The sequence below is a fragment of the Lagenorhynchus albirostris genome, chromosome X, assembly GCF_949774975.1.
Source record: "Lagenorhynchus albirostris chromosome X, mLagAlb1.1, whole genome shotgun sequence".
NCBI classification, from domain to species: Eukaryota; Metazoa; Chordata; class Mammalia; order Artiodactyla; family Delphinidae; genus Lagenorhynchus; species Lagenorhynchus albirostris.
In genome coordinates, this window is record NC_083116.1 from 115,393,089 (window position 1) to 115,418,003 (window position 24,915).

A 24,915-nucleotide genomic window follows, 5' to 3' on the forward strand; every position below is an offset into this window, starting at 1 on the left:
CTGAGGAGTATTTGACACTGCTGGCCACCCCCTCCCCCCTTCATTTTTCCTACTTTCATCTGCTTCTCCCACCTCTCTAACCGTTCCTCTTTTGGTCTCTTTTGCTTGACCATTCCTTCTCTGCCTGCTTTTCTCTTTTTAATTATGAAAAATTTCAAGGGTAAATTCGCTAAAATAGAATAATACAGTGAACATACGTATACCAGTCACCCACATTCAACAGTCATAAAGATTTTGCCACATTTGCTTTGTCTATTCCTCCTTTCTTTTTTTCTTCTTTACTGAAATAGTTTAAGCATTCCAGACATGTCATTTCTCACCTACTGCAGTTTGCATTGCTAAAATGTATGGATATTTTCTTATGTAAACTGGTAATAGTTATCTAATACCAATCCTTAAGCAGATTTTTCAGGTTTTCTCCAAAACTGTATCCCAAATCAAGTCTGCACATATCCTTTCGTTGTATTTCTTCAGCTTCTGTTCATCTAGAACAGTGTACCCCTGTTGTTCCCCTGCCATTTACTTGTAGAAACCATGTCACTTTTATAGAATTTCACTTTCTGAATTTATCTTGTTAAAAGATGAGACCACTTCTTAATATCTGAAACAAAAAGCATAAAGGTGATTGTATTGCTTACTATAGTAGGGAAAGCGGTGCTGGTCCAGTAGAATCTCTCCAAGCAGAGTAGACCATTGTTCTTATATAGGGTTTTGGGGAAGGGTGGAGTTCAAGAATTGGCAGGTTTTCAGGGCCTAAAATGAATCGACATCATCTGTAAGTATGGTTACTTGGGTGGGACTCTTGGCACTCAGGTGTGGTTATTGGCGTCAGTTCATTCTTATTTGGCTAATTTTCACAGATGAAGAGCAGTTACTGATTCGTTGGTTTGCAAAAACAAAAAACTCTGTTCACCTAGGCAAGTTGTCTTTGATCAATTGAATGGTTCTGGCGCCTCTCTTGTTACCATGGTTACATAATAATTAGTCTTTTCCCAGGAGTGTGAAGTTTTTTTATTCTCCTTGTGATGTTTTTTCACTTGTTACTTTATCCTGTTTTTGGTTAAACTTTTTTGGCAACATTATTTCATAGCTCGTGCTTTTGCACCCTATTGCATCACATCAGGAGGCTTACAGCACCATGTTGCCCCACTTTAAGTGATGAATTCCCATGGTTACAGCTGATCCCTCCATTGTAAAGTTCCCTGTCAGGTTTTCATCTAATAGTTTCATCCACTGATAATCATTACTTGAAACAGTTATTTTATTAGGGATTTTAAATTGTGTATTTTCTATTACTGTTATTCCTTCACTTATTAGCTGGTATTTTCCAAAACAGTGAGCTTTTCCTCATCAACTAGGGCTATTTAGTTACCTTGAAATAAGGCTCAAACAAGATGAGCCCCAGTGGGGGTGATGTCCGATGAGTTGGGTTTTTATGTTAGTTTTGGCTTTTTCCTTTTCCTTTTTCACTATAACGAAGTCATGGGATTTAATAATCAGTGTGATTCAGCCAATTGCATTCATTATTTTTAATGCCCAAATTGTTCTTTTTCTGACCACCTTTTAAATGTTCTCGTTACCCAGTGTTCCATCTCTGATATGCTTTTCTCCCCGCCTGGACTCACTTTCCTGACTGACATCAGTCTTTCCAATAACTATTGAACATTTTAATTACTCCCAAATCACTCTTTCTTACCTTAATTTACCAGGCACCAGACCTTTATTTCCATTTACTCACCTGCATGACTTAACATTTTTAAACTAAATTTATCTTTGTTCGCTGTTCTGTTCCTCTTCTTGTATTCCCAATTAACAGCTTTTCCATGTACCCTATCTCCTAAGCCAGAAACCTAGAAATCATTCTTGACTTCTTCCTCTCTTGCATACAAAGGTATTCACCAAATTCACTCTCAGAAATATTTCACTGTCCCAGCCTTCCTTCTGCATTGCACTGCTTACAGTTCTCAGATCTCCTACCCATGGTGATCTCCTACCCACACTATAGGGCCGAGCTTCTAAGTAGATTGCTCACTGCCTACCACCGCTTCCTACTCCAGATCATTCTATACTTCCCTTGGAGTTCCCTCGTGAAAATAAATCTGGTCCGTTAGTCCACTGTTTAAAGACCTCTGCTATATTCCTGTTACCAAATACGGCAGTGTTTCCCCTCGTTTCTGTCGTTCAACAGAATGCTAATTCTACAAGATGTTAATAGGTATTCTCTGAAGAAGAGGTGCTAAAAACAAATGTTTAGAAAAATACTGATTTCATTACTCTAAATTTATCGGCCTTTTATATGCAACGTATTTTATTTTTATGTCTCTAACAAGGGGTATAATAGATAGCATTCCACAAACTCACTGGATCATGAAATATTTTTTTGTTGTTGCTAAGTGTCTAGGGAAATTAATATTATTTAGTAAAATATTGGGGGACACTGGCCAAACGAATAGATTCTCAACCTTTAAATTGCATTTAAGGCCTTTTTCAATCTCCCATGTTAAAATAGATACTCCCTACTGTTCCCTTAGCACTCTTTACATGTGTCCTTCTGAATTTGTCTCTTAATGTACTAGCATTATCTATATCTGTCTTCCCCACTGATTGTGGGGGGGGGGGCTGTCTTTATCTCCATATCCTAAGCAGTGTCTAGCACATAGTAGCTTCAATAACAACTCACTGAATAATAAATGGATCTATTTCTGAAATAGAAATTTCTCTGCTAGCCATTTTCTCCAGCTCTGTTATTATTTTCATACTTACAGGATCATTGGTTTCCTTAATTTGTAGGTTGAGAAAAAGAGTAAAATTATATATTAGAAGTGAAACAGACCTTCAAGCTCATCCAGGCCAGTGGTTTTCAGACTGTGTGCCACAGACATCTTAGATGTTCCACAGACCCCTTTCCCACCAGCTCCCCTTCCCTGGAGGGCTATTAAAGGGAACGGGAGGAAAAAAATAGGTGTGTGAAGCACATGTTCTTTTAAATGTTTTAAATGTTGTATTTCTTAAATTCCTATTGAGAAAGGGTTCCAAGTCTACAGTTCGGCAGCCATTAATCTAACATCCAATCCCCTTGCTCATGAAGAACTGGTAACAGGCTCAAGGGGATTGGCTTTCCCAAGGTCACAAAGTTCTTAGTAACAGACCCAGAACTAAGACTCAGATGATCTTACTTTTACAGTAGTGCTTTTTACCAAATTCTGAAAAATGAAGAAGTTCATCAGAAGATTTGGGGCTAACATTCTGTGTTCACACAAAAACCTAGACCCAAATACTCATAGCAGTTTTATTCATAGTAGTCCCAAACTGGACACAATCCAAATGTCCCTCAACAGATAAATGGATAATCTGTGGAATATCCTTGTCATGGAATACTACTTAGCAATAAACATGAATGAACTATTGGGACTTCCCTGGTGGTGCGGTGGATAGGACTCCATGCTCCCAATTCAGGGGGCCCGGGTTCAGTCGCTGGTCAGGGAACTAGATCTCACATGCATGCCACAACTAAGAGTTCATGTGCTGCAACTAAGGAGCCAGCAAGCCACAACTAAGGAGCCTATGAGCCGCAACTAAGGACCCCACCTGCTGCAACTAAGGAGCCCTGGAGCAGCAACTAAGGAGCCCACGTGCTGCAGTTAAGACCCGGTGCAACCAAATAAATAATATAATAGATAGATAGATAAATAAATGGAATGAACTATTAATACAACAACTTGGATGAATCTCAAGGGAATTATGCTGCATGAAAAAAGTTACATACTATATGGTTCCATTTACATGGCATTCTTAAAATGACAAAATTATAGAAATGGAGAATACATTAGTGGTTGCCAGAGGTTAGGAATTGGGGAGGGAGGGAGCTGGGTGTGGTTATAAAGGAGCCACTTGAGGGATTCTGGTGGTGTTGAACTGTTCAGTACCTTTACTGTGGTGGTGGATACAGGAACTTAGAAATGTAATAAAATGGCATAGAACTTCACCTCACAGCTGTCAGGATGGCTATCATCAAAAAGTCTACAAATAGTGGTCGCTTTGGCAGCGCATATACTAAAATTGGAATGATACAGAGAAGATTAGCATGGCCCCTGCACAAGGATGACATGCAAATTCGTGAAGCATTCCATATTTTTACTTTGTTATACAGCAGAAACTAACACAACATTGTAAAGGAATTATGCTCCAATAAAGATGTTTTAAAAAAAAAAGTCTACAGATAACACATGTTGGATGGGAATTCCCTGGCGGTCCAGTGGTTAGGGCTCCGTACTTTCACTGCGAGGGCCCAGGTTCAATCCCTGGTTGGGGAACTAAGATCCCGCAAGGTGCGCGGTGTGGCCAAAAAAAAAGCACACATGTTGGAGAGTATGTGGAGAAAGGGGAACCCTTGTACACTGTTGATGGGAAAACTCTAATTCAGAAAGATACATGCACCCCAGTGTTCATAGCAGCACAATTTACAATAGCCAGCACATGGAAGCACCCCAAGTGCCCATTAACAGATGATTGGATTAAGGAGATTTGGCATACGCATGCACACACACACACAATGGAATATGGAATATTACTCAGCCATAAAACAGAATGAAATTCTGCCATTTACAGCAATGTGGATGGACCTTGAGGGCATTATGCTAAGTGAGATAACTGAGACAGAGAAAGACAAATACTGTATGATATCATTTACATGTGGAGTCAAAAAATAATGCAAATGAATGTATATGCAAAACAGAAACATTCACAGATACAGAGGACAAACGTATGGTTACCGAAGGGGAGATGGAAGGGGGGGCGAGGGACAAATTAGGGGTGTGGGATTAACAGATACAAACCACTATGTATAAAATCAGTAAGCAACAGGATATACAATATAACACAGGGAATTATGGCTGTTATCCTATAATAACCTAAAATGGAATATAATCTGTAAAAATACTGAATCACTATGCTGTACACCTGAAACTAATGTAATACTGTAAATCAACTATACTTCAATTTAAAAGATGGCATAGAACTAAACACACACACAAATAAGTGCAGTGAAAATTGGAGATATCTGAATGAGATCAGTGGATTGTGTCAATGTCAGTATCCTGGTTGTGATATCACACTATAGTTTTGTAAGGTGTTACCACTGGGGGAAACTGGGTAAAGGGTACGTAGGCTCTCTCTGTATTATTTCTGATTTTGAATCCATAATTATCTTAAAATTAAAAGTTTATTTTAAAAATAAAATACAGATACCTCCAAAACATAAAATATATGGATTTATTATTTAGAGCCAAACTTGGGATGCCACAGTTTTTGAGTCCTGAAGCCCAGAGTCTTTTACGAATGCTTTTCAAACGAAATCCTGCAAACAGATTAGGTAAAATTTTTAATTAATTTGTTTCTTTTGTGTGTTTGTTGGTGTTTGTTTTCTAGGGGGGAGATGGATATTTGTGTTTGTTGTGGGATTATGAAATAGTAGGACAAATGTTAAAAGTGAAGACTGAATAAACAATATATATATTTATCCTTGAAATAAAATTACCATTTAATCAAAACTAGTCAATTTTTGATAGGCGCAGGACCAGATGGAGTTGAAGAAATTAAAAGACATTCATTTTTCTCAACAATAGACTGGAATGTAAGTATAGAATGAAAACTTGCTTGAAATTTTTTTTATAATTAACACATGTCTAAGTCTCTTATTTTTCCTCCAGAAACTGTATAGAAGAGAAATTCATCCACCTTTTAAACCTGCAACTGGCAGGCCTGAAGATACTTTCTATTTTGATCCTGAGTTTACTGCGAAAACTCCCAAAGGTAAGGAGAAAACGTGAAAACCCAAATATAAGACAATATATTTTTTTTTCTTGTTCAATCAGAAAATCTTATCTAGTATAACTCTATATACTGTCCTCATTTTTTCCCTTCATACACTACCCCTGCTGTAATAACTAGATCATTAGTAAATCCTTTATAGCATTTTATAGAAGTTAAGATCCTTGTTAAATCTTTTAGCAAATTACGTTGTACCTTAAACTTCCATACAATTTGTGTGAAAAAATTATTTGGTTGTGCGTTTATTTACCTGTAGCTATGTTCACATGAAATACTACAGCATAAGTAGTGCCCTTTAAAATTCTAATATTATATGGTATTCTGGAAGTACTTACAAAGTTCAAATCCCAAACATAACTTAAACTTCATGTGAGGTGTGATAACTTCAAAATGATTCATATCCTGTATCAGGCTTTATCCTAAAATTGCACAAACAGTGACTATTAGAGAAGTGATCTTTGAAATGGTAAGTTGTATTTCATTCATTAGTGTGTGCATTGTACATAATGGTGTTTTTCACTCTAATGTTCTCTCATTTAGGTGTATCAGATCCCAGGTTTATCATTGACAAGCAAATAAATAGAAAATGTACTTGCGTGTATTTCCCATAGAGTGTATCATTCAAACCTTGCTATAAAGCTTTACAGCCAAAAGTCTAACAATCTATATTAAGCATTGATGGGTGTTTGTTTTTGTAAGGCAGCCTTAGAAATTTGGATTAACACATGAACAGAATTTTATCAAATGTATAGACAGTGATATGCATAGAACTGATGATATATGGTAATGTTTTACTTTGCTTTCTCAATACAATTTGTCCTGATAGAGGAAAAATCTTAGAATAGAGCAGTTCTATATTATATTCTGCCCAGATAGGTTCTCTTAGCAGAAGTCTTCAGTATAATACTGTCACATTGATGTAGAATTCACTAAACAATATATATTGCTGAGAATATCAAGCTGATATTGAAAGAGAACTTTATGTGGAGTTGATGTTTAAGTAGATTTACCTGTTTTTTGCTTGCCTTTAGCCTTTATAGTATGTTTATAAATATTAGTATGCCTAATTGTATGTTTATATTTATGAATAACATATTATTATACTTGTATTATTTCTTTTTTAGTGAGCATTAACTGTATTGTGAAAGTATTTTTCTGTTTTTGTTAATGCCAGTAGATTCCACATAAATAATTTGAATAACAATACATGTCATGTCATAAAACATTTTAAGGACTACGTACTGTGATCGTCCTAGTGTGTGTGTGTGTGTGTATATAAATATATATATATATATAAATTTGATCTTTTACATGTATAATAATTTTATCTTCAGTTTAGATTTCTAGATTCTGACATTATGTGTTGAGACCACTGGACTAAATCCCTTTCTCCTAAATTATCTGCAGATCAACCTTATATCTCCCCCTAACCGGGAGCCATAGCATTGTTAGGTTATTATTTAGGGCTGCACTGTCCAATGTGGTAGCCAGTAGCCATATGTGGCTGTTTAAATTTAAATTAATTAAAATTAAAAATTTTGTTTCTTAGTCACACTAACCACATCTCAAATTCTCAGTAGCTACATGTGGCTAGGGGCTACTGTATTGGGCAGCACAGATAAAGAAAATTTCCATCACTGCAGGAAATTCTTTGGGACAGTGCTAATTTAGAATATATTAACCCAGTAATTCATTAATTTAGTATATTCTTCAAATGAATTAGCAATTTTCTGGGCTCTGAGGGACTAGGATGTTAGAGTTTTGATGGCAATAAGCCATCAGGACAGATCTGATACAGTGCCTTACTTAGTTATCCTGGAAACACTGGATACCTGAGAAGTGGAATTCCAGAATAAGTGAGAACGCTCATAATGTTGACAATTCTTCCCTTAATTACCTTTCAAAGCAATTACTTTCTTAGTAATTTATTATTCTTTTCAGATTCACCTGGCATTCCACCTAGTGCTAATGCACATCAGCTTTTTCGGGGGTTTAGTTTTGTTGCTATTACCTCAGATGATGAAAGCCAAGCTATGCAGACAGTTGGTGTGCACTCAATTGTTCAGGTGAGTGAATGTCTAAGTAATTTTAAATTTGAAGTGTTGTAAGATACAGTTCATCGTGTGGATAATTATGTTAGATTTGATCTGCTGACCTTAAGTGAGCAGCTTAAAATACATTTTGTATCATTGACATTACTCTTAGAAACTCCTTTCATATACCTTTGAAAAGGTTGCATGCGCCAGAATCCTGGATACCTATCTGACTTGAAAGTAGAATTCTAAGAGAGTTGAGATAAGTATCACCATCTTGTTGTCTCTCGTCTCCTGTGCCTTAGAATGTTTATTGGGCCTAATTTGTTTCATCCTCTGTCTCTGTTAGATCAGCTGTGGTGAGCTGAGGTCTCCTAGTTCACTGATACTTTCGAACAGGGGTCAGCGGACTTTTTCTCTAAGGACCAGATAATAAATATTTGAGGCTTCGTAGGCTATATGGATCTCTGTTGCGACTACTCAACTCTGCCATTGTAGCACAAAAGCAGTCATAGATTGTATGTAAATGAATGAACATGGCTGTGTGCCAATAAAACTTTGTTTAGCAAAAACTGGTAGTGAACCAGATTTGGCCCACAGGCCATAGTTTGCCAACCTCTGCCATAGAAATATATAAGAAATAAAAATAAACTTAAATTTTAAGTTTTCCAAGTTTTGTGTCCTTGTTCTTTTGGAGCCCCATTGTCATTAGGAAGAAATGGTTATGGATACTGCCTTAGGGTACCTCACTCCTTATCCCATCTGTTGATCAGAGTGGGAGAAAAAGGAGCTACAGAAGCAGGTTTCTGAGTGTGTGTGTTTGTAGCAGGCGACTGCACTGCTAAATTAAATGTTATTAGAGGAACACAAATAGTACAAACCATTAGATTTATTTCTTCCCATCGTAGTATCATGGAAAGATAAATTTAATTCATCTTCTTAATCATAGAGGGAACTAGATACATCTTTTGAAGCACTGAATTGTTTTTAGGGTATACTTAGTGCTTGAATTTGCTTGATGATTAAGTTGCTTTTGCGCTAAAGTTTTTTTCACAAGTCAGTTATCTTGCTTTCCACTTTCTAGAAAACCAATTTAAGCACTGTTTTTTGAACAAAGTTCATGTTGAAATAGTCTGTCCCTTTTACTATGACAAGCATGTGATGAATTCTATAGAATGTATGTTTATGATTTCTGTGCGGTGCATCGGAGAGACGAATCCAGATGTTCTAATTCTGAATCCTCCTAAATCTTTTCTTCTATACCAGAGGTTTCAAATGTCTCCCCGTTTGCAAAGGTATTTCAAAGACCTATAGCCGTTTGGGGAGTAGAATGGGGCATAACCACTGGTAAGGCTGTCGGCCCCTTATCACGTAGCTCTGTGTTTCTTGTTGTACATATTCAGTTTTTTCTTTTCAACATAAGCTTTTTTTAAAGGCATATTTCTTGCTGTGCATTGTATCGTAGACACTTCAGAAATGCACAGTTGTAGAAGAATATATGCAGAAAAATTCATTTTTATTTTTACTAAATTCATTTATATGTATAGTTAAGGCCAACAGTGCATGCTGAGTAACATGTTTCCCTATTATGTAATGTACCAAAGTCATTACAGGGCTCTTCATCAATTTATAATTGTGTTTGTAGCAGTTACACAGGAACAGTATTCAGTTTACTGATGGATATGAAGTAAAAGAAGATATTGGGGTTGGCTCCTACTCCGTTTGCAAGAGATGTATACATAAAGCCACAAACATGGAGTTTGCAGTGAAGGTAAGTGTTTTTAGATTTCAAATGCACCTCTAACAGTTCTTATTCATGCATGCTAGTACCAGTTAAAAATTACAGTCTTCTTTGGTAAGTGTGCCTTTTGTTATAAAAAGGTAAGGTGATATAAATGTCTGGCTAGTGATCTTCAGGGATCTTAATCTGGAACCATAGATCCTCCTATGAGCTCAAAAGGTAAGGCAGCATACATCCAGTTTGCGGAGGGCAGTACCACTTTACACCTGACCTGGTTTTTAGTAGCACCCCGTGTACTCTCAGAAGTCCCCCGTTTATGGTCAAGATGTCAGGGAGTTCCTCGGAATTATATGCCAAATTTTGTATGTTTACATTTTTATGGCAAAAATGTTCATACCACCTTTCACATTTAGAAGGATCTGTGAACCAATAAAAGAATAAGAACCACTGTCATAAAATATATTATCATTAGCTGTTTTAAGTTCGTCAAGCATCCTAAGACAGTAAAGATTTTCTAAGCCAAAAACCAAGGCACATACCTCTATAATAAAGTTCGAGTCCAAACCTTTAGTTATAAGTGAACAAATACTATATTCAAGTTTCTGCCTTTTCACTTCTTGAGTTGGATGCCTCTGCTCTCCCATCACAAACAATTCAAGTAATGTCTAAAGCTTTCAACTTAATTTGAGCCTTAGAACTAGTCTATAACTATGGGTAGCTCGTGTTTCGTTAGTGGGGAAAGTGGCATTAATTATTATTACTTCTATCCTTCCACCAGTCTGTCCATTTATCTAGATCTAATATGATTTTACTGTGTAAAAGTAAAAATAAATGTGCTTTATTTATGCATAGCAAATATCTGGGAGGACACACCCAAAAATGGTTGCTGCTATCTTAAACTTGGATGTAATTGTTCTAAAAAGTCATCAGTGTCTGTAAGGCATTCTGTCAGTTATAAGGATGAACCATAGAAATACATTTTAATTTGCTCTTCTACTCAGTGAAATGTGGGGTACATAGAAATTTTCAAACTGCACACATGAAAGGAGAGAATGTGAATAATGTACTTGGTAGGCAATCTAAGAATGTATCTTGCCTCCATAAACACATCAGAAAAAAGCAGAAGTGTCCTGAGGCCCCCTTCAAATTATAGAAACCAGGAGCAGTATACCAAAACCTTGAGAACATCCTCCAGCTATATGTGGATTCTTGTGACTTAAATTACATCCCTAAAACCAATCCCAGCACTTGATTCTACTGAAATTACTACATATCTAAGATTCACAAGCAGAGTTATGGATATAATGTAAGCTGGGCTCAAGATTAGCAGATCAGAGAGAATGTTGCCCAAAATAAAACCTCCCCAATTCTCTGGTGGTCCAGTGGTTAGGATGCCACGCTTCCACTGCAGGGAGCACGGGTTCAGTCCCTGGTCCAGGAACTAAGATCCCACAAGCCATGTGATGCAGCCAAAAAATAAGTAAATAATAAATTTTTAAAAATAAAATAAAACCTCCCAATGTGTTCTGGTTTTCAAAAGACTAACCCCAAATCATCTCCCTTGAGTCAGCATGTCTATTCCATGGACCTTTCTTCTTAATCATCCATTTGCCTGATTCTACACTATCATTTGCAGTTGATCACAGTGGACGCCTGTATGTTTGACTTACCTGTTCTCCAAATAAAGAACTGTTTTCACAACTAAATCCATTTCAGATAGCAGATTTGGCTCATATTGAGAGTTGCAAGCTCTTGCCTAGGATGCTGAAGCGTTTGGGTATTTATTGCATACATAATTACTAAGCTGTTTTAAAACTGAAAGTATGAAGGTCACAAAATTTATTTCAGACTACATTTTGGATGAAAGGAAAGGAAAACTTGTTGCCTTTTCTTTTTTCTTTTCAGTTTTTTTTTTTTTTTTTTTTTTTTGGCTGCATTGGGTCTTCGTTGCTGCACAGGCTTTCTCTAGTTGCAGCGAGCGGGGGCTACTCTTCGTTGCGGTGTGTGGGCTTCTCAATGCAGTGGCTTCTCTTGTTGCAAAGCATGGGCTCTAGGCGTGCGAGCTTCAGCAGTTGCGGCATATGGGCCCCAGAGCACGCAGGCTTCAGTAGTTGTGGCTCGCAGGCTCTAGAGTGCAGTCTCAGTAGTTGTAGCGCACGGGCTTAGTTGCTCTGCGGCTTGTGGGATCTTCTTGGACCAGGGATCGAACCCGTGTCCCCTGCACTGGCAGGCAGATTCTTAACCACTGTGCCACCAGGGAAGTCCTTGTTGCCTTTTTAAAAATATAATGTTACTTTAACAGATGAAAACGTTAAGAGAAGTATTTTTAAGAAGCAGGTGACATAAAAGAGTTGGAAAGCTAAATTAGTATTTTAAAGGGCTTTATTGTAATAATTAAACTTCATTCTAGCCAAGTAGAATTCTAGGTATGGTATTCTGCTTAGCTTTCTGCCTAGCTTCAAAAATAAAGTTTGTTCTACATAACTATTAATTTTTTATAAGTAGCTTACAACTGATGGGATATTCCATTGAAGCATTTTATTAAAGAAAGTAAATTCAATAAACAAATGCTAACGGTGATATTATAAATACATCTTGCTCTTAATTATCTGTATTGATAGGGGTTAGAAGTTAACTGAGGGCTTCCCTGGTGGTGCAGTGGTTAAGAATCCGCCTGCCAATGCAGGGGACACGGGTTTGAGCCCGGGTCCAGGAAGATCCCACGTGCTGCAGAGCAACTAAGCCCGTGTGCCACAACTACTGAGCCTGCGCTCTAGATCCTGTTAGCCGCAACTACTGAAGCCCACGTGCCACAACTACTGAAGCCCGTGCTCCGCAACGAGAGGCCACCGCAATGAGAAGCCCACGCACCACAATGAAGAGTAGCCCCCACTTGCCGCCTAGAGAAAGCCCACGCACAGCAACGAAGACCCAACACAGCCAAACATAAACAAATAAATAAATCTTATTTTTGTTTTTTTTTAAAGTTAACTGCGTTCCCAAAGGTGTAAGACATTGAAGGCTGGAAGAAAGATATGTTAACTGTGTTCTTGGTACCTTTTCTTGAGGCTTTTGAGTTTTTATTAAATCCTAAACTTGCTAAAAACTTAAACTAGACAGACCTGGTTTGAATGTGACTCATGGCGTAGAGTTTACTTTACAGCCTTGCCATCTATATCAAGACTGGCTTTCAAATTTTGATTAGACAGTCTGGCCAGGTACTTGAATAAAAATGGCTGATAAATGGCTTATAAATACAGTGTTTACACAAAATAACACCTAAGCCTGTAGCTGTAAATACTTAACGTTTATACTGTATAGTTCATGAGATTTTATGATAAATATTTGCCTTTTAGATTATTGATAAAAGCAAGAGAGACCCTACAGAAGAAATTGAAATTCTTCTTCGTTATGGACAACATCCAAACATTATTACTCTAAAGGATGTAAGTAGATTCTTTAACGTAGATCATTTGACTCAGTTGTCTAACTCATATTTGGAATGTTTTCACATATCATGTGGTAGACAAAGAATTCGATATAGTGAGTAAAAAAAATAAATTAGAGGCCAACATATATAGCATAATTCCAGTTATAGAGAAAAATGTTTAGTTAATTTTTCTGCCTTTAAGAAAAAAAAGTATTACATTATTGCTTTTAATATCAGTATTTACTGGAACACTTGGGTATTAATTATGTTCAGGATTGACAAGTCTCAGGCTCCATAGGCTCCCCAAACTGTCTTCCACAGTACTGCCAGAGAGAGCTGTCCCTTCTATCTACCCATGTTACTTCCCTGCCTACAGTTCATGTTCCCCATCACCTCTGGTCCCTGCATTCCTCCATCTGTAGTAGTTTTCACACTTCCTCACACACCCTATGCTCCAGCCATGCTCAAGAATGTACAAATTTTTCTTAACATGGCTCGTTTTCTTCTGCTGCTCTGTCTTTGAATTTATGATTCACTCAATTGAGAGTGCCATTTCCCTTTTTTGCCTGGCTAACTACCACACAACTAAGACTTGGCTAAGGCATTACTTCCTTCAGGAATCCTGCCCTGCCCATCACCACCCCCCAGACAAGTGAAGTTTCCTTTCCCTGCTGCTTATAGCTTTCATCATAATAGAGGTGTTGGCAAAGGGTGAGAACTCCTCAGGCAGCATTAAGTCCTCTCTTGCTCATGGTGCCCACATAGGCTGAAAGGCCGTGTCTGGGTATTGTAGACCAGAAGTGTCATGTAGCCAGCTAAGCCAGAGGACTCCTAAGGTAGCTTTCACCTCTGAGGTTCTGTGAATACCAACGTTCATCCTCCCTTCTCCTTCCTAACTGAAACTCTAATTTCCTCAGAATAATTTATCACTGTTCATTGTTAGAGGAGAATGTTAACTTAGTCCCATTAAATATTTCACTTAAGTGACTCTTTAATTAATATAACCTCCAAGAATCCAGCCAAGTAAATTAAAAAGGAAATGTAGAAAACACTTTCTCTCAGCCTTGCCTGGGGAACTCCCTAAGCTGTTGCTATTTTTTACATCTTCGCTCCTTCCTTCATTTCAAATTCCAAAGTCTCTAAAATTATCCCCACTTTTGTTACAGCATCTCCAACATTTTTTTAAACTCTTATTTCTATGTCTGTTTCTCCCTACTAGAATAAAAACTTTGAGGGCAGGTACCTTGTTTTCTCCATATTTGGGGCCCTAATACATGGTACCTGCTAGGGAGCTAAGCAAAGGTGTGCAGTAACTCTATGAGAAGAGGGGAATAAAAGGGCCTGAAGTTTAAGGAGAGGGTTATTTCAGTTTGGGAGTGCCTAGAGTACAAATCCAAAATTACAGTGAGCTTTCTTTTTCGACATTAGGAGTAAAATGGTATGCTTCTGCGTGGTTGAATGGAATTTCTCTTTGCTACTTAATCTTCCTACTTAGTTCTTGCCACAGCTTGTCTTTCGATTTAATCAAAACCAGAATAATTCTTTGTACTGTATGTATAAATACAGAAGTTCTGCAGTTGCAGAAGTTCCAGGAAAATCACAGCAGCATGTCTTTCTACCAGTCCCTCTCATCATTAGTAGGTAGAAAGATCAAGAGGAACACACCCTAAGGGCAGAAGTTCAGTGCCCCTTCGGATACCATACCCATACTTATTTTGATTGCCATGAGTTAAGGTTCACGGAAGGAAACTAAAGGTTATTTTTCTGACATTCAGTCTCATCAATTCCTATTTTAATATCTTTATGTGTATAAAATTGTTTGCAAATTTTATATCCTTCATTGGTTGTGATAAGTAAAATTTTCCTTGTATATAAAGTGAGTTTTAATTTCTCTTTTACTATGCCAAACTGTGTGCTGAGCACATGTAAAGCTTCACATAATTTTTTACATTTTGCTGTTAAATGTTACAGGTATATGATGATGGAAAATATGTGTATGTAGTGACAGAACTTATGAAAGGGGGTGAATTGCTGGATAAAATACTTAGACAGAAATTTTTCTCTGAACGAGAGGCCAGTGCTGTCCTGTTTACTATAACCAAAACTGTTGAATATCTTCACGCACAAGGGGTAAGTCTTTTTAACGTTTTACATATATACACACACACACACACACATATATGTATAATATCTTATAAAATTTGGTATAAAATACCAAATACTCTTTTTCTTACCTTTTCTTTCTTAATGTTTGAGCTGAAATTACAAAGGTAGAAGTTAGTTTATGCCTGTAATGAAAAATATATTAGCTTAATTATCCTACTGTTCTTCCTCTATGTAGACTTCTCCCATTGAGCTTGAAATTCTTTTTTGTTTCCTTCTTTTTTTAATTTAATTTAATTTTTTAACTTTTTATTTTATATTGGAGTATAGTTGATTAACAATGTTGTGAGAGTTTCAGGTGTACAGCAAAGTGATTCAGTTATACATATAAATGTATCTGTTCTTTTTCAAATTTTTTCCCCATTTAGGTTGTTATATAATACTGAGCAGAGTTCCCTGTGTTATATAGTAGGTCCTTGTTGGTTATCCATTTTAAATATAGCAGTGTGTACATGTCATGAGCTTGAAGTTCTACTTTGAAATTTTAGCTTGTTTATAAACATTAAATTTTTATGCTTCCCAAGAAGTGAGTGAGAGTTTGTGACCTGGAAGATGTAGCACCGTTTTTGCTAGGCCACTGTGTACTTTTGAGAACTGGGCCCATTTCGAGTTTAGAAGTGAACCAGAGAGTCATGGGTTGTATTCACTTATAAAAGGAAATCCTTCAAACAGATGAGGCCAAATAGCCACCTGGTTTCTGGATGGTGGGTGCTTTCCTCCTTTCTTCCTGCATATAGATTTTTAGTAAGTGGCAAAAAAAAAAAAAATCATATTTTTAAAAGAAGAGAAGTCTGGGAGGGAAGGGGGGAACAAAGGAGAGATGAGGGGAGGAAGGAAAGGAGGACAGCAGAGGAGTGAAGAGGAATGGGAAGCAAGAAAAGAATAAGAGATCTCTTCTTAAGGAGTTTATTTTCAGTACGTTATTCTCGTTTTCTTTGCCCCTAGAAGCTAACAAATGAAATGTGTTAATTTAATTCTAGAGCTTCTTGACTTGTAGCTGCTCAAGATTTGCCTAGTACTGGGATTGGAAATTGGTAGAACTCAGTTTTCACTGAAGAATTTGTGAGTTTGCAGTCATCTAACTCTTCTATGTTCTTTTCTCAGTGCCTCAGCAGTAATTAGTTATTAAAATGTTCTGGAGAAATAGTGTTCCGGATGTTAGGACCTAAAACTGAGGTTATTGATTAGAACATAGACTCAGAATTTGGTGATGGAGGAAACACATAAGTCTAATAAGGAGTGTCAGAGAGGCTTATGATAAAAGAAGTATTCAAGTAGGTGATTAAAGGGGGAAAGTAATACAAACTCTAAAGGAATGGTATCTTTTTGTGTTTGTGACTTTGTTACTTGGATATCAAGTAGGCAGTACTTACGTAAATCTGGGAGGTTTTTTTTCCTTTTTACTCCTAAAACCCATGCCTGTTCCATTGAGCCTGTCTGTATATGTTTGTTGTATTCATCCCTTGTACACGCCATTCCCTCTACTTAGAATGACTACCCCCACTCTTCTGGCTTGTTCATTCTGTTCTTCAGATGTTGGATCAGTTGTTACCTCCTCTAGAGACCCTTCCTGACCCGCCCGAGTTATGCCCCATCTCTCACCTATTTATTCTCTGCCTCCCTTACTACTAAGTTCCTAGCATATAAAGGCAAGGATCTTACAGGTCTTGTTCACCAAAGTATCTGCAGCTCCTTGTATAATACCCTGGTACATGATACACATTCCATAAATATTTGTTGAACGATGAATAACCTGGAGACAGATATTACTGCTATTTGCATTTTTCCTTAATCCGCTTACTTAATTGGACAAAGAGGGGGAAGGTAAGTACTGTTCTTTCTTCCTCCTCTCCTTGCCCCAGTTCTGTGTTGCAGTTATATTACACTGTCAGCATTTTATAATGTTGGGATAATGTAAAGGTTGGTACCCATCATCTTGTTAAGTGCATTGCTTGACAGTTTGTGAATAAATAATTTTCCATAATGGAAATGTATCGTTAATGCACCTCTTTAATTTGTATTTCAATTAGGTGGTTCACAGAGACTTGAAACCTAGCAACATTCTTTATGTGGATGAATCTGGCAATCCAGAATCTATTCGAATTTGTGATTTTGGCTTTGCCAAACAGCTAAGAGCAGAAAATGGTCTTCTCATGACTCCTTGTTATACTGCAAATTTTGTTGCACCAGAGGTAATGGCGAAAGAGTTTGCTTGCAATATTTCAGTATATTTAAAAACTCATTTACTGTGTTTAATATAGAATAGTTAATAGTTGTTTAATTGAAGAGTTAGTTACTGAGCAAATAATTAGAATAAAATGTCAGCCCTTTTTCTTCTGTTGGTAGTTCATCCTGTCATCAATCCAGTACTACCTATAATGCTTTTCCCGCTCTGACTTCTGTCTTTCTGCATAATCACACATCTATAGCTAACTACTATCACTGACACTTCCGTGCTTGTCAGTGCATGGAGTTAAATGGAAACTAGCTTATTCTTCCCCTTTCCTAACACCCTTCGAATTTCCTGGTTTTGTCACCATCTTCCTTGTATTTCTAAGGCTAAAACACCATGGGCTCTTCTTGTCTTTAGCTGTATAACCAGGTACCATCTCTTTTATCCCCTGCAACCGGTTCGGGGCTCTTCTGTTCACAGAACTGCCATCCTAGCCCCTGCTTCCCTCACCACACCCCCAGATGACTGCCGCAGCCTAGGTGCGCGTTGCTTCCTTTTGTCGTTCTGTGATCAGTCCACAAAGAAGCTACAAAGCTGCTGAAGTCTTCTTCAAGCACTGCTTTGATCAGGTTGCTTCTTTTCCTAAGAAATTGCAGTTCCCCACTGTAGCAACTCTAAAATCCACTGCTTTGCCCTCAAAATTTCTTGCCTTTTGATTATCACTGTGTAAAAAATTGTAACTACAATAGTTAATCCTAATATAGGGCTTATGTGCCAGTCACATGTATTAACGGATTTCATCCTCAGAGATATAATTTATATATAATAATTCATTCTCATTATAACTTATGTGAGGTGAGTACTTTTATTTGCATTTTATAGGAAACCAGGTGCACAGTGAGGGGGTGATGTCATTTGCCTGTGGTCAGATCTAGATCTGAGCCCAGGCAACCTGGCTGCAAAGTCTATGCTTTTACCATGTGCTAGATATTTCACAAAAATTGTAATAGTTGATAATGTTAAGATAGTTGGATCCCCCCTCTGTTTTCCAAACTTTTTGTAATTTTGTTACTTTTTAGATAGAAAAATATTTTTTAAAGATTATTTGAGTCTGTTCTCCCAGAGATACTAGAACTGATGAGGGACAGATTCTTTTCTTCTTTGTCCACATATCCACAGCCTCTGACACACATTGGTGTCCAAGCGTGGCCCCCTAATCCAGCCATCTAATTTTTCCTCATGATTGTTTCCTGCTTCATATAAGCAGTCTGCTTCTTGAAATCACCATGTAGCTTTTATGCCTTGGCACACTGGAATGGTTTTTGGAATGTTTTTTGCTTTAGACCCTGCCTCTAAATTCTCCTTCAGGAAATCTTCAGTGATCATACTGTCCTTAGACCTCTTTAACTCTTTGTCTCCTCTTTACCATTTAGTCATCTGTGTTAAAACTTTAAAGTCCTCCTGAAATCTTCCTTCTCTGTTATTTCTCCACATTTAGTCTGTTGCCAAATCCTTTCCATTCTGATTCCTAAATATTGTAGACCCCTTTTCCCTTACCCCATACATCCAATCTTTTTTCTTAAATTTTATCTTGCCGTATAACATACAGTAAGATATATTTTTTAATGCTTTTCTTTTTAAAAAAATTTATTTTATTTACTTATTTTTGGCTGCATTGGGCCTTCGTTGCTGCAAGCGGGCTTTCTCTAGTTGTGGAGAGCGGGGGCTACTCTTCGTTGCGGTGCACGAGCTTCTCATTGCAGTGGCTCCTCTTGTGCATGGGCTCTAGAGTGCAGGCTTAGTATTTGTGGCACATGGGCTCAGTAGTTGTGGCTCGCGGGCTCTAGAGCATAGGCTCGGTAGTTGTGGTGTGGCACATGGGCTTAGTTGCTCCGTGGCATGTGGGATCTTCCTGGACCAGGGCTCAAACCCGTGTCCCCTGCATTGGCAGGCAGATTCTTAACCACTGCACCACCAGGGAAGCCCTATACATCCAATCTTTACTAAGTCCTTCCCATTTTATCTTTATGTCTTCCCCTTCATGTCCTGCCTTACAAATTGCCTCCTGTGAGGTGGCCTGTCTCCATTCTCTCTTCTTGCCAGCATTTCCTCTATGCCTTGAGTTATCTTTCTGGTATACACATCCACTTATTTTATTTTCCTCTTTAATGCTTCAATAACATCTGATTGCCTGCAGGGAAAAAAATCTAGATTACTTAACAAGCTTTTTATAAAAAGCTCTTCAGTGAACTCCCTAGCGGTCCAGTGGTTAGGACTCAGCACTTTCACTGCTGGGGCCCAGGTTTGATCCCTAGTCGGGGAACTAAGATCCCGCAAGCTGTGTGGCGCAGCCAAATAAATAAATAATTTAAAAAGCCCTTCAGTCTCTCTAGTATCCCCTGTCTGGAAATCTGGCCACACTGAACTTGCCTGGCACTAAGCAGGCTCTGCTCTCTTGCCTCTGCCCTTTGAGTGTCCTCTGCCCTCCCCCACCTCTTCACTTTGCCTCCTGAATTCTTACTTATGGGCCCAATACAAGCAGGCTGCTCCTAGCTTTCCCTCTCTCCCCATATCAAGAATGAATTGCTTCCTCATCTTTGTACTCATATCCTTTACACATATAGTTTTGTTAGAATACTTATCATGTTGAATTGTTAACTATGTATATGTTTATTTCCTTTGCCAGATTCTGATTTTCTTAAGGAAAACCATTGTTTTGTATTTGTCACAGTTTTTTTTCCTTATTGAAGTATAATTGCTTTACCATGGTTTGTTAGTTTCTGCTTTATAACAAAGTGAATCAGCTATACATATACATATATCCCCATATCTCCTCCCTCTTGCGTCTCCCTCCCACCCTCCCTGTCCCACCCCTCTAGGTGGTCACAATGTATTTGTCACAGTTTATGCCTGATAATAGTTGGTGATTATTAAATGCTTGAGTAAATCAAATTATATATATATATATAAAAGAACAGTTTTGCACTATACCATTTATACTTAGTTATATGTTTTCTTAATTGTTTTATGTTAATCGTTTCTGCAGCCCCATACAAAATATAAATACATTTAAATAAGAAATTTACCTTCAATTTATTTTTATAATCCACTGTGTGCCACAGCAGCATTCAGTAAATTAATTTGAATATCAAAATTTTAATTTATACAATTCTCACCTATGAACGTGTCTGACATAGGTCCATGGCCAGAGTCCCAAGCAGTTGTTAGTTCACCGAGAAGGAAATAAAGTTTTAAGCTTTAAAATGCCGGGGGCTTCCCTGGTGACACAGTGGTTAGGAATTCGCCTGCCAATGCAGGGGACATGGGTTCGAGCCCTGGTCCGGGAAGATCCCACATGCCGCGGAGCAACTAAGCCTGTGCGCCACAACTACCGAGCCTGAGCTCTAGAGCCCGCGAGCCACAACTACTGAGCCCCGTGTACCACAACTACTGAAGCCCACGCGCCTAGAGCCCGTGCTCCCAACAAGAGAAACCACCACAATGAGAAGCCTGCACACCACAACAAAGAGTAGCCCCCGCTCGCCGCAACCAGAGAAAAGCCCGCTTGCAGCAACGAAGACCCAATGCAGCCAAAAATAAAATAAATAAAATAAAATAACTTTTAAAAAAAAGATTTAAAATGCCAAAAAAAAATTAAATTTATATATATGAATTATTAGTAGTAGAAGGTTCTAGAATAGGATTACTATATTGCCTTGTTTGTTAATCATGTCCTGTTTTTCTTGTGTGCATTGATTTAGGAGATATAATTCAGTTCACAGCCTATCCAAATCTATATAATAAACAGCAGTGTGTTAATACTAATTTTTACTTTTTCTAGGTTTTAAAACGACAAGGCTATGATGCGGCTTGTGATATATGGAGTCTTGGTGTCCTCCTCTATACAATGCTCACTGGGTGAGTATGTACCATATGTTGTAAGCATTTATTTATCAATATTTTGTTTAAATTATCTAGGTTTATTTTTTCAATCTCTATGTTGTAATATCTTTCCTTCCATATTTTCTCATCTTGTTTAATAATACAATCCTATCTCCCTCTCTCTCTCTCATATTTATAGCTATATCATTACTGTTTTCTGTAGTGTAGTGTTATTAATGTCTTGAGGTCATAAGTTGATTTTTTTCCATATCTTTTTTGTAGTCTAGTTATGTCATAAACATATACTGTTTTTTTGGGGTTTTTTGCGGTACGCGGGCCTCTCACTGTCGTGGCCTCCCCCGTTGCGGAGCACAGGCTCCGGACAGGCAGGCTCAGCGGCCATGGCTTACGGGCCCAGCCGCTCCGTGGCATGTGGGATCCTCCCGGGCCAGGGCACGAACCCGCGTCCCCTGCATCAGCAGGCGGACCCCCAACCACTGTGCCACCAGGGAAGCCCCATATACTCTTTTAAATATTTTATTCTATAATGTGTCATATCTTATTTATATTATTGTGTATTAAATCTAAATTAATATTTCATAACTTATATCTTGACCTGGTGCTTTATGAAGCTTCATGTTGTTATTTTTTTACTTTAGTAGGTTTTAATAAAGTTTTACATTAAATGAACTACTTAGAGTACTTTTGGTTACTGCAAATAAATATAAAAATTACCAACCAAAAAAGAAGTTTTATTCATTAGCATTTTAATTCTATTATAAATTAGTTACACTCCATTTGCAAATGGCCCTGATGATACACCAGAGGAAATATTGGCACGGATAGGAAGTGGAAAATTCTCACTCAGTGGTGGCTACTGGAATTCTGTTTCAGACACAGCAAAGGTAAGTATGGCTTCCTATTAAAAGCTTTTGAGAAAATAATTTTTCATAATCCCTAGTGAGAAAAAATAATATCAGTTAGAAACTTGTTTATAAAGTTGTATTGAAATGATGTTACCAAATAACTCAAACTCAAAAATTGACAACTAATTTTGTTTCTTTCCCAGAATATATTGGTTTGGCTTTATTATCTATATATCTCAAACTACTTCTTACTGATGAACATGATGAATAATAATGGTGGTGGTCTTCATGATTTGTGTGTCTCCTCTGTGCCTCACACTGCACTTTACCTAAATTATCCCATTTAATCCTCTTAACAACCCTGTAGAATAGGTGGTAGTATCACCATTTCACAGTAGGAAACCAAGGCCCAGAATTTTAGTGTGAACTTATCCTCAGTTATACACCAGGCACATGTGGATGCTCAAAAATAAATAGCTGATTCCAAAGCCCTTGTTCCCTAGAATAACTACACCATTTTCTATTTTTGGTCCATATTATGAAGAAAAGGGTCAATCTTCTTCACAGTAGACAGTAATTTAGTTTTATATGTCTGCTTGAAATCTATTTGGAAAGCCTTTCTCGCTGGAAGACCTGCCATCCCCTGAATAACGCTGATTTGCTTTCTAACCCTGCTCTAGTTTCACTTTTTTTTTTTTTTTTTTAGTTTCACTTTATTTAGAGAAAATTCTTTTTTAAAAAGAAGAGCAAAGTTTTTCATTTCAAAATAAGGAAAACATAGAGGAGATGAGGAAGATACATATTGGTAAAAAGTGCTGGCTCATTTTGCTTAGAGGTGGGTGCTTGAGTTGAGGTGATTGCATTAGTAAATAGGGTATGTCAGAAATTTTTATAGATACTTTTGGCATAGACATGAAGCCTCAGTTGACCAGCTTAATGCCTGTGTAGATAATACTTAGTTTTGTAACTGTATTTAAAGTGATAGGTTAGCCTTTCCCCTTGTTTAACAATAAAATTTTTTAAACCAGATAATTCATTTTCCTGGGTACTTGTTTACTTTTTTTTTTTTTGCGGTACGCAGGCCTCTCACTGTTGTGGCCTCTCCCGTTACGGAGCACAGGCTCCAGATGCGCAGGTTCAGTCGCCATGGCTCACGGGCCCAGCCGCTCCGCGGCATGTGGGATCTTCCCGGACCGGGACACGAACCCGTGTCCCCTGCATCGGCAGGCGGACTCTCAACCACTGCGCCACCAGGGAAGCCCCTTGTTTACTTTTTAATTCATGTATTGAGCACCTACAATGTGCTTAATAAGTGAAGGCTCCAGGGATAAAAGCTGTGACTCAGATGGAATTCCTGATCTCAGAGAGCTCACAGTCTAGTTGGGAGATAGCCAAAAATATACAGTACAGTGTCACATGTGCTGTTACAATGCTCTGTTTTGTATGCTAAAGAAGTTCACAGATGATGCTTGATCAGAAAAATTTCAGGGAAAGCTTTCCAGAAGCAATGAAGGGATTCGCCACGCAGCTTTGGGAAGCAGAAGGACGTAGTCCATCCCAGGCTGAGGGATCAGCCCATGCGTGGTCCTGATGGAATGGGAATGGCAGAATGCCTCCAGGGCAGTGCAAGGAGTTTGGTATGACTAGTACCAGGTACACGTGAGAGGGTAGCCGATGAACCCCAATTATGGAAGGCTTTGTTGATCATGCTCAAGATTTGGAGTTTACTCTAAGTATTGGGGAACTGTTGAAAAATACTAAGCATTGTAGTGATCAGATTTTCCTTTTTCAAGGTCACTCTGTGAAGTAGTAGTTCTTATCCATTGGAGTCCACCAAAAACTTTGTCACGATCGGTTGTCAAGCATATCAAGTAATGTTACCGTAGAAAGTATCAGAGTTTACATACTGCCTGCTTTTTTTAATAAGTTAAAGCAAGTCGAGGTTATCTCTATAATTTTTATAATTTGGTTCTCATTCACTTGCATTTTATTATGCTTTTTTGAGTGCAAGGCAGGTGAGGATGAGATACAAATAGAGCACAAAAAATTGCATCCAACTCACAGCCTATCTTATGAATGCCATGTGATTACTAATAACGTTTGCTAATTTGTCCAGTTAAGACCTGTGATTACAAGTATAATGTAATACGGTGAATACCCACAAAATTGGGAAGTAGAAAAAAAATAAAAATAACTCTGTAATCTTTGAGGGGAGCATTTAGAGCCCTCAAGTTAATTCCTGTTATTGAACAGTTATGTACTGCTTTTCAGCATTACCAATAGCACAAAAACGTCTTAAGTAGCTGAAAATTACTTATAAATAAATCCACAAAAATGTAGAAAACTCAGAATATCTGAGGGGAAAAAAGAGCCAAAGTCCTTAAAGATACATAAAATGTGGTAAATTTACCCTTTGTAATACACCAAAATTACTGTTACCCAGGGAGGAGAAAACAAAGACCTAAGTTTTTGCTTTTTTTTAAACAAATTGTCATATTGACTAAATTGCTTTGCACCCAAAGGTCTGCTAGTGGGAAAAAATAGTGTCATAGAAGCCAAGGAAGAATACTCAACAGTATCAGGTGCTATGGAAAAACAAAGGTTTAAGTTTATTTTATTATTCTTTTTCCCATTGTAGGACCTGGTGTCAAAGATGCTTCATGTGGACCCTCATCAGAGACTGACTGCTGCCCTTGTGCTCAGACATCCTTGGATCGTCCACTGGGACCAACTGCCGCAATACCAACTCAACAGACAGGACGCACCGCATCTAGTCAAGGTGAGCAGCCCATTTGGGC

The 24,915-nt window shown here is 37.8% G+C and overlaps 1 protein-coding gene and 1 non-coding gene across 15 annotated transcripts in view; both read left to right on the plus strand.

The window, feature by feature from the left end:
* The window catches only part of RPS6KA3 (ribosomal protein S6 kinase A3), a 110,417-nt gene that overhangs the window by 79,451 nt on the left and 6,051 nt on the right, over positions 1–24,915 (plus strand). For 13 of the 14 annotated variants that reach the window (XR_009538364.1, XM_060136785.1, XM_060136780.1 and 10 more), the window contains 11 exons: positions 5,283–5,371; positions 5,568–5,632; positions 5,709–5,811; positions 7,771–7,895; positions 9,508–9,633; positions 12,960–13,049; positions 15,005–15,163; positions 17,227–17,388; positions 21,211–21,287; positions 22,039–22,156; positions 24,756–24,896. Coding sequence is in view for 13 of the 14 variants with exons in the window: in XM_060136785.1 (XP_059992768.1) it covers positions 5,283–5,371; positions 5,568–5,632; positions 5,709–5,811; positions 7,771–7,895; positions 9,508–9,633; positions 12,960–13,049; positions 15,005–15,163; positions 17,227–17,388; positions 21,211–21,287; positions 22,039–22,156; positions 24,756–24,896 (1,255 nt within the window). In the remaining variant the exon portion in view is untranslated. The remainder of the gene's footprint in view (positions 1–5,282; positions 5,372–5,567; positions 5,633–5,708; positions 5,812–7,770; positions 7,896–9,507; positions 9,634–12,959; positions 13,050–15,004; positions 15,164–17,226; positions 17,389–21,210; positions 21,288–22,038; positions 22,157–24,755; positions 24,897–24,915) is intronic. The other variant, XM_060136788.1, reaches the window with a different exon arrangement.
* Positions 4,034–4,136, plus strand: LOC132514188 (U6 spliceosomal RNA). Its single transcript, XR_009538676.1, has one exon. It is a non-coding gene; the product is annotated as a U6 spliceosomal RNA (small nuclear RNA).